This window comes from Saimiri boliviensis, chromosome 13 (genome assembly GCF_048565385.1).
Source record: "Saimiri boliviensis isolate mSaiBol1 chromosome 13, mSaiBol1.pri, whole genome shotgun sequence".
Classification (NCBI taxonomy): domain Eukaryota; kingdom Metazoa; phylum Chordata; class Mammalia; order Primates; family Cebidae; genus Saimiri; species Saimiri boliviensis.
Window position 1 is genome coordinate 19970399 of NC_133461.1, and position 13033 is coordinate 19983431.

Sequence of the window (13033 nt, forward strand, 5' to 3'; positions counted from 1 at the left end):
ATATCACTTTGTTTAAAAAAAGAAATCTAACAAAACATGCACAGGACTTATATGATGAAAACTACAGAACAGGCTGGACACAGTGGCTCATGCCTGTAATCCCAGCACTTTGAAAGGCCAAGGCAGGCAGATCACCTGAGGTCGGAAGTTCGAGACCAGCCTGACCAACATGGAGAAACCCCGACTCTACTAAAAATACAAAATTAGCCAGACATGGTGGTGCGTGTCTGTCATCCCAGCTACTCAGGAGGCTGAGGCAGGAGAATTGCTTGAACCTGAGAGGTGGAGATCTCCGTGAGCTGAGATGGCGCCACTGCACTCCAGCCTGGGCAACAAGAGTGAAACTCTGTCTCAAAAAAAAAAAAAAAAAAAAAAGAAAAAAAAAAGAAAACTACAAAACAAAGAATCAAAGAAAAAAATAAATGAAGAATCTGTGCTCGTTTCATGGACCAAAAGTCTCAATACAGTAAAGATGTCAATTCTCCTCTAAACTGATATGTAGGTTTAATGTAATTCCTATCAAAATTCCAGCAAGATGTTTTATATAAATTGACAACATTATTCTAAAATTTATATGAAAAAGCAAAAGAACTGGATTAGTGAAAACAATTTTGGGAAAAAAAAATAAATTGGAGGCGTCCATCTACAAGATTCGAAGACTATCTAATTACAGTATCAGACTGTAGATACTGGTAGAGGGTCAGACACACAGAACAATGGAACAGAATGAAGAACCCATGCCTGACTGATACTTGACAAAGGGGCAAAAGCAATTCGTCAGAGGAAGAGAGCATCTTCAACAAATGGTGCTAGAGGAAGCGGATGTGTGTGTGGGGAAAAAATAACCCTCCACCTAAATCTCACACCTGACACAAACATTAACTCGAAATGCGTCACAGACTTAATTTGTCAATCACAGAATTATAAAACCTTCATGAAAAAAACGCAGGAGACAATCTTTAGGCTCTAGAGCTATGCCTTAAGCAGGGGTCATAAAATGGAAAACTGACATACTTGACTTCATGAAAATTACAAACTTTTGCTCTGTCAAAGACCTGTTAAGAGGATGAAAAGACAAGCTACAGACTGGGCAACAACACTTGCAACCACATAGCCAACAAGACTAGTATCTAAGCTCTATCAAGATCTGGTCAACTAGCCAGGCACGGTGGCTCAAGCCTGTAATCCCAGCACTTTGGGAGGCCGAGGCGGGTGGATCACGAGGTCGAGAGATCGAGACCATCCTGGTCAACATGGTGAAACCCCGTCTCTACTAAAAATACAAAAAATTAGCTGGGCGTGGTGGCACGTGCCTGTAATCCCAGCTACTCAGGAGGCTGAGGCAGGAGAATTGCTTGAACCCAGGAGGCGAAGGTTATGGTGAGCCGAGATCGCACCATTGCACTCCAGCCTGGGTAAGAAGAGTGAAACTCCGTCTCAAAAAAAAAAAAAAAGAACTGGTGAACTCAATGGATGGTTTGTCGTAAAGCAAACAACCTAATTAGAGATGGGCAAAAGATAAGAACAGACATTTCACCAAAAAGGAAATACATGTGGCAAATTAAACCCATGAAAAGGTGTTCAACATCATTAGCCAGTAGAGAAACACAAACTGAAACCACAATACTGCCACAGACCTATCAAAATGGCTAAACAATGGCAACACTAGCGAATGCCGGCAAGAGAAACCGGATCCCTCGTACATTGCTCCTGGGAACATAAAATGGTACAGCCACTCTGAAAAATGCAAATACCACATAACCCAGAGTCTAAACATGCAAATACCACATAACCCAGCAATTATACTTTGCTGATAAATAAGCCTTTATCCCAGAGAAATAAAAACTTACATCCACACAAAAACCTGTACGCAATGTTAATACTAGCTTTATCCATCAGAGCCCCCAACTGGATCCAATACAGATGTCTTTCAACAAGTGAATGGTTAAATGACCTATGGTACAACCACACAATGGAATCTACTCGGCAATAAAAAGGAATATGCTATTGACAGACCCAATAACCAGGGAATTATGCTGAGTGAAAAAAAAGCCAACCCTAAAGAGTTATACCCTATATGATTCCATTTATATGACATTCCTGAAATGACAAAAGTATAGACATGAAAAACGGTTTAGTGGTTGCCAGAGGTGAAGGAGTGGGTGTGTGTGGCTATTTATAAATGAGCAATATGAGAGATCCCTGCAGTGCTGAGAAAGCTCTGTACCTTGACTGAGTCAATGCCCATACCCGAGTTGTGATACTGATCTACAGTTTTGTGAGATGTTCCCATTGTGGGGAACTGGATGAAGGGTATACAAGTTCTCTCTGTATTATTTCTTACATGAATCTACAATTACCTCAAAAGAAAAAGGGAAGGAGGTCCTTCATACCTTTCTCCAGACCTAGTAGTCCGAGGGGCTGAAAGGCACTGAGTGAAGAGTGATGGACCAGTCTAGCAAGGACCCGGGAGACCACACCCTTTACACTTCCTGAACCATGAACAGGGGCAGCAGGGTCAGTTCACGACTCCACTTCAGGTAACTAGACTAACTAGACACTAATATGCAGACCTATGGAACATTGCCCCAGAGCTACAGGCACAGGGTTAAACTGAACTGGGTTCCTACCCCAGAAAGGGCAGTCCAGGGTGTGAGGCCCTGGAAAGCTGTTACAATGTGAGGTGGTATACTCTTCCAATTCACCCATGAGCTACCACAAATGTGGAGGTCAATGGGGAAATAGAAAGTAAAAGTGTTAAATATATGGAATGCTGGCCGGTCAGGGTGGCTCACACCGGTAATCCCAGCACTTTGGGAGGCCAAGGCAGGTGGATCACTTGCGGTCGGGAGTTTGAGACCAGCCTGGCCAACATGGTGAAACCCTGTCTCTACTAATAATATAAAAATAAGCTGGCCGTGTTGGCATGCCCCTGGAATCTTAGCTGCTCTGGGGGCTGAGGCAGGAGAATCGCTTGAACTCAGGAGGCAGAGGCTGCAGCGAGCCAAGATCATGCCACTGCACTCCAGCCTGGGCAACAGAGTGGGACTCCACCTCAAAAAAGGAAATCCATGGAATGAGCTAGACAACAGAGGAAAGGAGGGGCTGGGCACAGTCGCTGCTACTTCAGGCACCCCCGGGCCATTTCTAGATTATTTGTAAGCAGTCACATGTGTTTTAAGTGCTACCTTCAGAAAGAAACCAAGTGCCGTGGGAAGATTTTTCCCAGTTGAGTTTAACAAGCTGTGAACTGGCTGACAGTCATGTGACGGGCAAATGGAAAGATGAAACGAAGGCTATTTTCTCTTTTCTTTTCTCCCTGTCTTACTTCATCCCCCACCTCCTGCTCCCACGGGTGCCGGACGCCACCTCAGGCAACAGTTAATAGGCGAGAATCCCCATGGCTACATGTGGAGGCTAGAATGGCAACAGCCACAGGCATGCTACTAGCCCACAGAACCAGGGAAGAGACTCGAGGTTAGGTTAAACCGTGAATGCTGAGGATGCAGCAGCCACTCCTACTGAGGCAGAAGCCACACTCCCTGCCTGGGTCTGAGTGACACAGTCTGGCTGCGTCTGGGAAAATGGGAAGCTATGGAGAGGCATTCTGGATCCAGTGAGAAGCAGAAGACGAGGAACGGGAGGAGAGCGTGCTGTGGGACCTTTCCACGCCACTGGCCCTGCAGGGCTTGGCTATGCAGTGGACTGAAGCTCACTACAAACAAATGCACTTCTCTGGCGAGCCGAGCAACCTACACGGATGAGGGAATGACTGCAAATCGGAAACAGAACAGAAGGCGAGCGCTTTGCTTGTGTGTATCTGGCCTGAGAGTTAAATGTACATTCTGCCCCAATTCACTCTTTGGGATTCCGGGTGAAATAGGTGACCTGCGTATTTTACTCATCCCAGCAAGATGAGTAAAATCACGTACAAAAGTGATGCCAAAGCAACCACACATATGAGATGTTAATCGCTCCTCCTAGGGATAGAGCTTCACCCATTTCACCCTAGTTTGGCTGTTGAGCCTAAAAGGTTAATAAAGAACAAGCCGGGCGCGGTGGCTCACGCCTGTAATCCCGGCTCTTTGGGAGGCTGAGGCAGGCAGATCACCTGAGGTCAGGAATTCAAGACCAGCCTGACCAATATGGTGAAAATTCCTGGACACTTGCATCCTCCCAAGCCTAAACCAGGAAGAAGTCAAAACCCTGAATAGACCAGTAACATGGGCTGAAGTTGAGGCAGGAATTAAGAGCCTACCACCCAAAAAAAGCCCAGGTCCAGATGGGTTCACAGCCGAATTCTACCAGACATACAAAGAGGAGCTGATACCATTCTTTCTGAAACTATTCCAAACAATCCAAAAAGAGGGAATCCTTCCCAAATCATTTTATGAGACCAACATCATCCTGATACCAAAACCCGAATCATTTTATGAGACCAACATCATCCTGATACCAAAACCTGGCAGAGACTCAACAAGAAAAGAAAACTTCAGGCCAATATCCATGATGAACATAGATGCAAAAATCTTCAATAAAATACTGGCAAACTGATTACAAAAGCACATCAAAAAGCTTATCCACCATGATCAAGTAGGCTTCATCCCACGATGCAAGGCTGGTTCAACATAAGCAAGTCTATAAATGTAATTCACCACATAAACAGAACCAAAGACAAAATCCACATGATTATCTCAATTGATTCAGAGAAGGCCTTTGACAAAATTCAACAGCGCTTTATGCTAAAAACCCTCAATAAACCAGGTACTGACGGAACGTTATCTCAAAATAATAAAAGCTATTTATGACAAACCAACAACCAATATCATACTGAATGGGCAAAAACTGGAAGCATTCCCTTTGAAATCTGGCACTAGACAAGGATGCCCTCTCTCTGGAAGTTCTAGCCAGAGCAATCAGACAAGAAAAAGAAATGAAGGGTATTCAAATAGGAAAGGAGGAAGTCAAATTGTCTCTATTTGCAGACGACATGATTGTTTATCTAGAAGACCCCATCATCTCAGCCCAAAATCTCCTGAAACTGATAAGCAACTTCAGCAAAGTCTCAGGATACAAAATTAATTTGCAAAAATCACAGGCATTCCTATACACCAATAACAGACTTAAAGAGAGCCAAATCAAGAACAAACTGCCATTCACAATTGCTACAAAGAGAATAAAATACCTAAGAATACAACCAGCAAAGGAACGTAAAGGACCTGTTCAAGGAGAACTACAAATCACTGCTCAACGAAATAAGAGAGGACACAAACAGATGGAGAAACATTCCATGTTCATGGTTAGGAACAATCAATATTGTGAAAATGGCCATACTGCCCAAAGTAATTTACAGAATCAATGCTATCCCCATCAAGCTACCAATGACTCTCTTCACAGAACTGGAAAAAACCACATTAAACTTCATACGGAACCAAAAGAGAGCCCCCATAGCCAAGTCAATTCTAAGCAAAAAGAACAAAGCAGGAGGCGTCACACTACCGGACTTCATACTGCACTACAAGGCTACAGTAATGAAAACAGCATGGCACTGGTACCAAAACAGAGATACAGACCAATGGAACAGAACAGAGACCTCGGAGGCAACACAACATATCTACAAGCATCCAATCTTTGACAAACCTGAGAAAAACAAGCAATGGGGAAAGGAGTCCCTGTTTAATAAATGGTGTTGGGAAAACTGGCTAGCCATGTGCAGAAAGCAGAAACTGGACCCCTTCCTGACACCTCACACTAAAATTAACTCCAGATGGATTAAAGACTTAAACATCAGACCTAACACCATAAAAACCCTAGAAGAAAATCTAGCCAAACCATTCAGGACATAGGCAAAGGCAAGGACTTCATGACCAAAACACCAAAAGCATTGGCAACAAAAGCGAAAATAAACAAATGGGACCTAATCAAACTCCGCAGCTTCTGCACAGAAAAAGAAACAGTCATTAGAGTGAATCAGCAACCAACAGGATGGAAAAAAATTTTTGCAATCTACCCATCTGACAAAGGGCTGATATCCAGAATCTACAAAGAACTAAAACGGATATACAAGAAAAAAACAAACGAGCCCATTCAAAAGTGGATGAAGGATAATGAACAGACACTTTACAAAAGAAGACATACATGAGGCCAACAAACATGAAAAAATGCTCATCATCACTGGTCATTAGAGAAACGCAAATCAAAACTACACTGAGATACCATCTCATGCCAGTTAGAATGGCAACCATTAAAAAATCTGGAGACAACAGATGCTGGAGAGGATGTGGAGAAATAGGAACACTTCTACACTGTTGGTGGGAATGTAAATTAGCTCAACCATTGTGGAAGACAGTGTGGCGATTCCTCAAGGACCTAGAAATGGAAATTCCATTTGACCCAGCAATCCCATTACTGGGTATATATCCAAAGGAATATAAATCGTTCTACTATAAAGACACATGCACAAGAATGTTCACTGTAGCACTGTTTACAACAGCAAAGACCTGGAACCAACCCAAATGTCCATCGATGATAGACTGGACAGGGAAAATGTGGCACATACACATCACAGAATATTATGCAGCCATCAAAAATGATGAGTTCATGTCCTTTGTAGGGGCATGGATGAACCTGGAAACCATCATTCTCAGCAAACTGACCCAAGAACAGAAAATCAAACACTGCATGTTCTCTCTCATAGGCCGGTGTTGAACAATGAGAACACATGGGCACTGGGAGGGGAGCATCACACACTGGGGTCTGTCGGGGGGGAAAAAAAGGGAGGGGCAGCAGGGAGTGGGGAGTTGAGGAGAGACAGCATGGGGAGAAATGCCAGATATAGATGACGGGGAAGGAAGGCAGCAAACCACACTGCCATGTGGGTCCCTAAGCAACAATCTTGCATGTTCTTCACATGTACCCCAAAACCTAAAATGCAATAAAAAATAATAATAAAGAAAGAAACAAACAAACAAAAACAGCCAGGCACAGTGGCTTACACCCGTAATTCCAGCACTTTGGGAGGCTGAGGTGGGTAGATCACCTGAGGTCAGGAGTTTAAGACCAGCCTGGCCAACATGGTAAAACCCCGTTTCTACTAATACCAAAAATTAGCTGGGCATGGTGGTGGACGCCTGTAATCCCAGCTACTCAGGAGGCTGAGGCAGGAGAATCGCTTCAACCTGGGAGGTGGAAGTTGCGGTGAGCTGAGGTTGTGGTGAGCCAAGACGGTGCCACTGCACTCCAGCCTGGGCGACAAGAGTGAAACTCTGTCTCACAAAAATAAAAACAAAATAAAAACTAGGGAAATGCAGGGAAGAAGAAAATTCTTACCCACCTGGCCAAGCCCTTCCTTGCTCTCAGAGAAGGAGGACTCAGACAGACACATCTGAGGGTAGCTCCAAAGGCCAGATCCAGAGCACTCAGCTCATAGTGAGAACCCTCCTAAGCCAGGGCACAGCTGACCACGCTACACAGTCCACCAGCAGACACAGACACGAGACAAAAGGACAACAGCACTGAAGAAAAGGGCTTTCGGCTTTTCCCCCTTTCTTACTTGCATCCTGTTAGGCAGAAAATAAAGACTATCCTTTGGATGAAGTGGTGTCAATATGGGAGGACATCCATGCACACAGGACACAGGCATCACCATGGGAATAAGTTAAAAGCTGGCACCATCATGGCCTTCTTGAACTAAGTCTCTGCTTTCCTGTTTCCTTGAGCATTTTACTGCCAGAGCCAATGAAACGTTTAGCATTCAAACCTGCAAGAATACTTTCAAAACTCTTTACTGCTTCCATTTCCACTAAACTGAAAAACCAGAGAAAAAAATACCGGGGTATTCTTGATCTTTTGTTCCCCAAACTCAAAATGCTACAAAGAACTTAACCCAGTAATTACCCTTGAGGAGTTAATCACCAAGATAGTACCAAACTTCTAAACTGCAGCATAAACATCTTAATTAACAAAATATTAGAGGAGGAAAAAGGAAAGTCCAGTTTCCTGCTACATCTCTATAAAGAGATGTTTGAGGGGCACAGTGTATTAGCTCAAACTAGTGCTCCCCTGGAATTTCACAATTTTTTGGGGTTGGGGGGGTGGGCGGCAGACAGGGTCTTGCTCTGTCAACTGAGGCTGGAGTGCAGTAGTGTGATCTCAGCTTGTTGTAAGCTCCACCTCCCAGGCTCAAGCGATCTTCCCAACTTAGTCTCCCAAGCAGCTGGGACGACAGGCATGCACCACCAAGCCTGGCTAATGCTTTGTATTTCTGGTAGAGACCAGGTTTCGCCATGTTGCCCAGGCTGGTCTCCAACTCCTGACCTCAGACAATGCACCTGTCTCATCTACCAAAGTGCTGGGATTACAGGTGTGAGCCACTGGGCCCAGCCCAATTTCACGAGTCTTCTAAGTTTGGACAATACGTCACATGGTCTAACTGGAATTTATTTCATTCAACATGTCTAATTACTTCCAAACAATGGTATCATATATTTATGATAAATACATTTATCTGTTAGCTAAAAGTTGCCTCATGAAGTAGCAAATGATGGAGATGAAAGGCTGACTGACGCCCACTGTGAAATGTAGTTCACCGACACCGACCTGCACTTCACTGCAAAACAAAAACTGCAAACACATACAAAGGTATTCTAGCTCAGCGGAGGTGGGTTTGCCATTTGTGGCTTAAATTCGCTGCAGTGAAGGGTATTACTGAACGTACATCTGGACCACCATCTTAAGTAAGTAGACATGCCACAGAAATGGGTACTGATAAATACATTTCACTGTAAAAGACAGATCAGCATTATAAACAATAAGCTCAGTAGAGCTGCCAGCAGATGAATAACAGTAAATATTTTTCTAAATATCAAAATTGCCAATAAGTCAGGAACTCTGATGACAAAGCCTGATTTGAACAGTTCATACAATGGGATGATACTACAATCAGCTCAATCTCAGGCTTTCAACATACATTCCAATGGCCAAACGATTACCAAAAGGTAAAGTTCCACAACTCAACCAGTGCACATATATTATCTTACCCCAAAAAACCTATTTTATTAAAATAAGTTTCATGTTTCAACATGGCTTCTATTCTTTTTTTTAAGCGATATGATCTTGCTCCAATGCCAGGCTACAGTGCAGTGGCTCAATCACAGCTCACTGCAGCGTCGAACTCCTGGGCTCAAGCAATCTTCCCACCTCACCCTCCCAAGTATAGCTGGGACAATAGGCACATGCCACTGCCGCCACCACCACCGCCGCCACCACTACCACTACTGCCACCACCACCACTGCCACCACTACCATGTCCCCAGCTAATTGATTCTATTCTATGAAAACAATCCTTACTGGATCATGTGTCTGGCCGCACAGGCATGCGCGCGCGCACACGCGCGCACACACACACACACACACACACACACACACGTCCACTTCACTGCGTTCCGCACCCTAAAATCAAGGGCATCTTATCAAGCACTCACGCCTACAGACTCATCACTGAAACACCATAATTTAAATGATACTCTACTTGTCCACTCGTATCTGCAGCCTGCTGGAAATGTGTAGCCAGCGACGTCTCGTCCTGGAAGACTTCGTTACACTCCAAACATTTTAGACTATGTCTACACAGTTTGGAGGGGTCTTCATCTAGGGGCATGGCTGGCGTGATGGGAGTGCTTGACGGAGCCGATATGACTGTCCCAGTTATGCCAGACTGAATTTTTGTGACAGTGTGTGTGCCAGCTCCCACAGGGCTTTGAAGAGTAGAAGACGAAGTGGATGTATTGCTTGACGGAGAAACTATCATTTGATCTGCTGGGACTGGCTTTAAAATTAAGTGGGAGCATTGCATTACCACCCCTTTCTCCTTATGCCCGCGGGCATGGGAAAGGAGGCTGCATTTGTTGTAAAAAACGAGGTTCTTTGTACAATGGTTGCACGTTACTTCGATGCGCACGCTCCGTCTGTCGTAGTGCTGGGTCAGACTCTTTTCAAGCGCAAAGGAGTCGCCACACTCCAAGCACTTGTACCCACGCGTCGGTAACGTGATCCCTGCATTGGCGGGAGGACTGAGGTTTGGGATGTAAACAGGGACTGGATTGACACTGCTCAGCACCTTGTTGAAAGCTTCCACCACAGAACTCTGCAAGGACGACACCACCTGCACTCGAGACACCTTTTTAGGGGGTTGTGAGGCTGCTGCATTGATTATTGCCTGCTTTATTTGTTGCTGAGGTTTGGTTAGCACTTGGCGGAGTTCAGAGGTGGCCTGGGCACCCTGAGGCAGAAGGTTAAGGTTGGCAAGGTGCACAGTCTTTGGCACGAGTTTGGCGTTGGCCAGGCTGGATGCCGGCACCACGACAGTTTGCTGCTGGATGGCATTGGCGGCTTTAATGATGGCGCTGCTGGCGCTCTGGACAGAGGCAGCAGATATGACCGTGGCTTTCACCGTGGTGTTGTTAGCAAGCTTTAAATTAATGACTTGGGATCCTGCCGTCTTCACGGCAGACACCGGGAGGAAAGCAGTGGCCACAGGCTTGATCGTGACCTGTTTGGGGGTGAGCTCCGCAGGGGAAACTGCGTTGGTCACGACTGCCGACTGGAGAGGCGCTCGGGGGGGAGAGGAAAGGACAGCGGCTGACGCTGGAGATGACAGAAGGGATGTCACAGAGGCCATCACGGACGCCGTCTGCTCAGAAGGCTTCTTCCCAGAGTCCAGATCCACTTCCGGCAATACCCTGGTCACCGTTCTCTTGATCTCCCCAGAAGACGTCTTAATGGTTTTTATGCGGACTTTGGGGATTGCTGGTGTGGACCCCGCAGGAGAGGACGGGGACCCCTTGCTGCTGTTCTCACTGGAGATGCTTCTGGGACTATCGGGTTGCTTTAGGGATGGTTTTTTGGTCCCGTCGATGAGATTCTGGGATTCGGGAGACTTGTCGGCGGCTCTCGGACTGTCGTTTACTTCTTTTGGTAATGGGGAAGACTCCCTCGAATTGGCCACTGGTTCTTTGCAGGAGTCTGAAGCCGCCTTTTTAGCGCTGAGAGCCGCGATGGCAGCGATGCAGGACGAGAGCTTGGAGGACGACTTTGTCTTTGACGGCGCAATGCCGGGCAGGCCACTGTCGTTCTTCTCGGAGCTCGGCTTCCCGTCCAGGACTCTGTTTTCCGGCACCTTGTCAGAGTTCTCCTTCAATTTATCCTCTGCTTTTCGAACTTTAAAAGGTTCATAAACATTCAGGTTTATAGAACTGGCTTCTGCCTCTCTCTTAACAACTTTGTTTTTCTCCACATTGCCTGACGTAGAGAGTCCAGTCTTGCTGGCGTTCTCCCCGCCAAGTGCCTTCAGCTTATCGAAGTCCTGCTGGGGAGCCGACCCCGCCAACACGTTCGATCTGAAGCCTGACCGCACATCCTCCTTGTCAGGGGGGTCGTCCACCTCGATCTTCTCGTCGTCATCAAACTCTTCAGCGCTGGAGATCGGACTAAACTGGCTGAACGTCGAGTCCTTCAGAGTCACCTCAGAGGCAGGCACGTCTCCTTTCAAGGTCTTCGCCCCATCTTTACTGTAACTGTCGAGGGAGGACCCTGTGAGAAACCCGTTATGAAGGCCATTGCCGGTGGGATTGTGGCCGTCCTTCTCCCCGCCCTCGGAGGAGTCGATGTTCCGAACGTTCTTGACGATAACACTGACGCCCACATCAGAAGACGACGGCGCGTGGGAGTCGTCCTCTCCGTGAGCGTTCTGCTTCATGTGGCTTTCGTGGTCATCGTGTCCAGACTCAATAGCTGCTTTAGGATCGACCATATCCGGGATGTCAAATGCTGCCAGGAGGTCATCAAAGTCTGGGGTCTTCATATCCCCCATGGTCATGAATTTGAGCAGATGTTCTGTTAAATGAGCAGAAAATAGTTCCATCAGTAATTGGTATTTCCTCACGATGAGATAAAACCCCTAGACACTTCGCACTAACATAATGATGATTTCCAAGAAAGAGCATGGTGGTAACTGCATTTACAATGACTAGGAAACCCTGAGTCCAAGTGAACGAACATCGAGAAAATGTAAGACCTATATAATTTTAGCTTCAAAAGTAATCCCTCCATACTGTAGTACAGTATTACCAGCACGGCTCCCAGCTAACAAGAATGAAGTTGATTGAACCTGCTATAGTCTAGAAAAACAGGTTCTGGTGTGGCAACTAGAAAATGTGTCAATTTCATAAAAAGCTACTTCCAAGCATATTTTGATCTTGACACTATTTAATCCTGCTGGCAAAATGATCACTATCATAGTCACCATCAGATTTGGGATACCGTATTAAAAGAAACATGCCACAATCAAAAAAGCCAATTACAGATTTCAATATTCACCTACAGAAAAAAGAAACGAGCATCCACACCCACCACAGGGTATCTGCTCATAACTTCCACTTGGGACTTATTTAAAAAAAAAAAAAAAAAAAAAAAAAAAAACCTAAAGAGCTGATTCCATCCATTTTTATTTAACCCTAACTTTCCCTATTAGGTTTTTTAAAAAAGAAACACTCTCAGATAGAAGGCAGAGTCATAGAAAAATGGGATAGGCACAGCCATGACTAAGCATGAAGGCTATACGAATACACACAGTGCCTGAGGGTCTTTAAAAGGGGCCCTTCCCCCCATCTGCAGAGAACAAGTGATTGTGGGGCAGATAAAGCCTCCGCTGTAGGGGACAAGTTCTGCTCCCTGGACCCCCGAGCCCCCATTCCTGGACTCTACTGTTTCCTGGTCTCTACTCCAGTGTGTACGTACACTGGTCTCCTCTTACAGGCTGACCCGTAAGCCACCTGAAGACAGGGAAAGTGTCACTCACCTTTCTAGCATAAATGTCAAATAACTAACGCAACACCAAGTCAGGCACTAGATTTAGAACAGAAAACCAGGACTGGACCCAGCTCTGTCACCCGCTAGCTCTGGGGCCCCCAGGGAATGAGGGGATCTCTTGGATCTGTTCCTTCTGCAGTGGAGGCAAATAGCCAGGGAGCGAAGG

The 13033-nt window shown here is 45.6% G+C and overlaps 1 protein-coding gene across 27 annotated transcripts in view; it reads right to left on the reverse strand.

Annotated features, from left to right (window-relative positions):
- Positions 1–13033, reverse strand: part of ZNF532 (zinc finger protein 532) — a 143210-nt gene that overhangs the window by 64661 nt on the left and 65516 nt on the right. For all 27 annotated transcript variants that reach the window (XM_074383332.1, XM_074383329.1, XM_003926036.4 and 24 more), the window contains one exon: positions 9530–11892. In XM_074383332.1, the coding sequence (XP_074239433.1) occupies positions 9530–11875 (2346 nt within the window). In that variant the 5' untranslated portion in view covers positions 11876–11892. The remainder of the gene's footprint in view (positions 1–9529; positions 11893–13033) is intronic.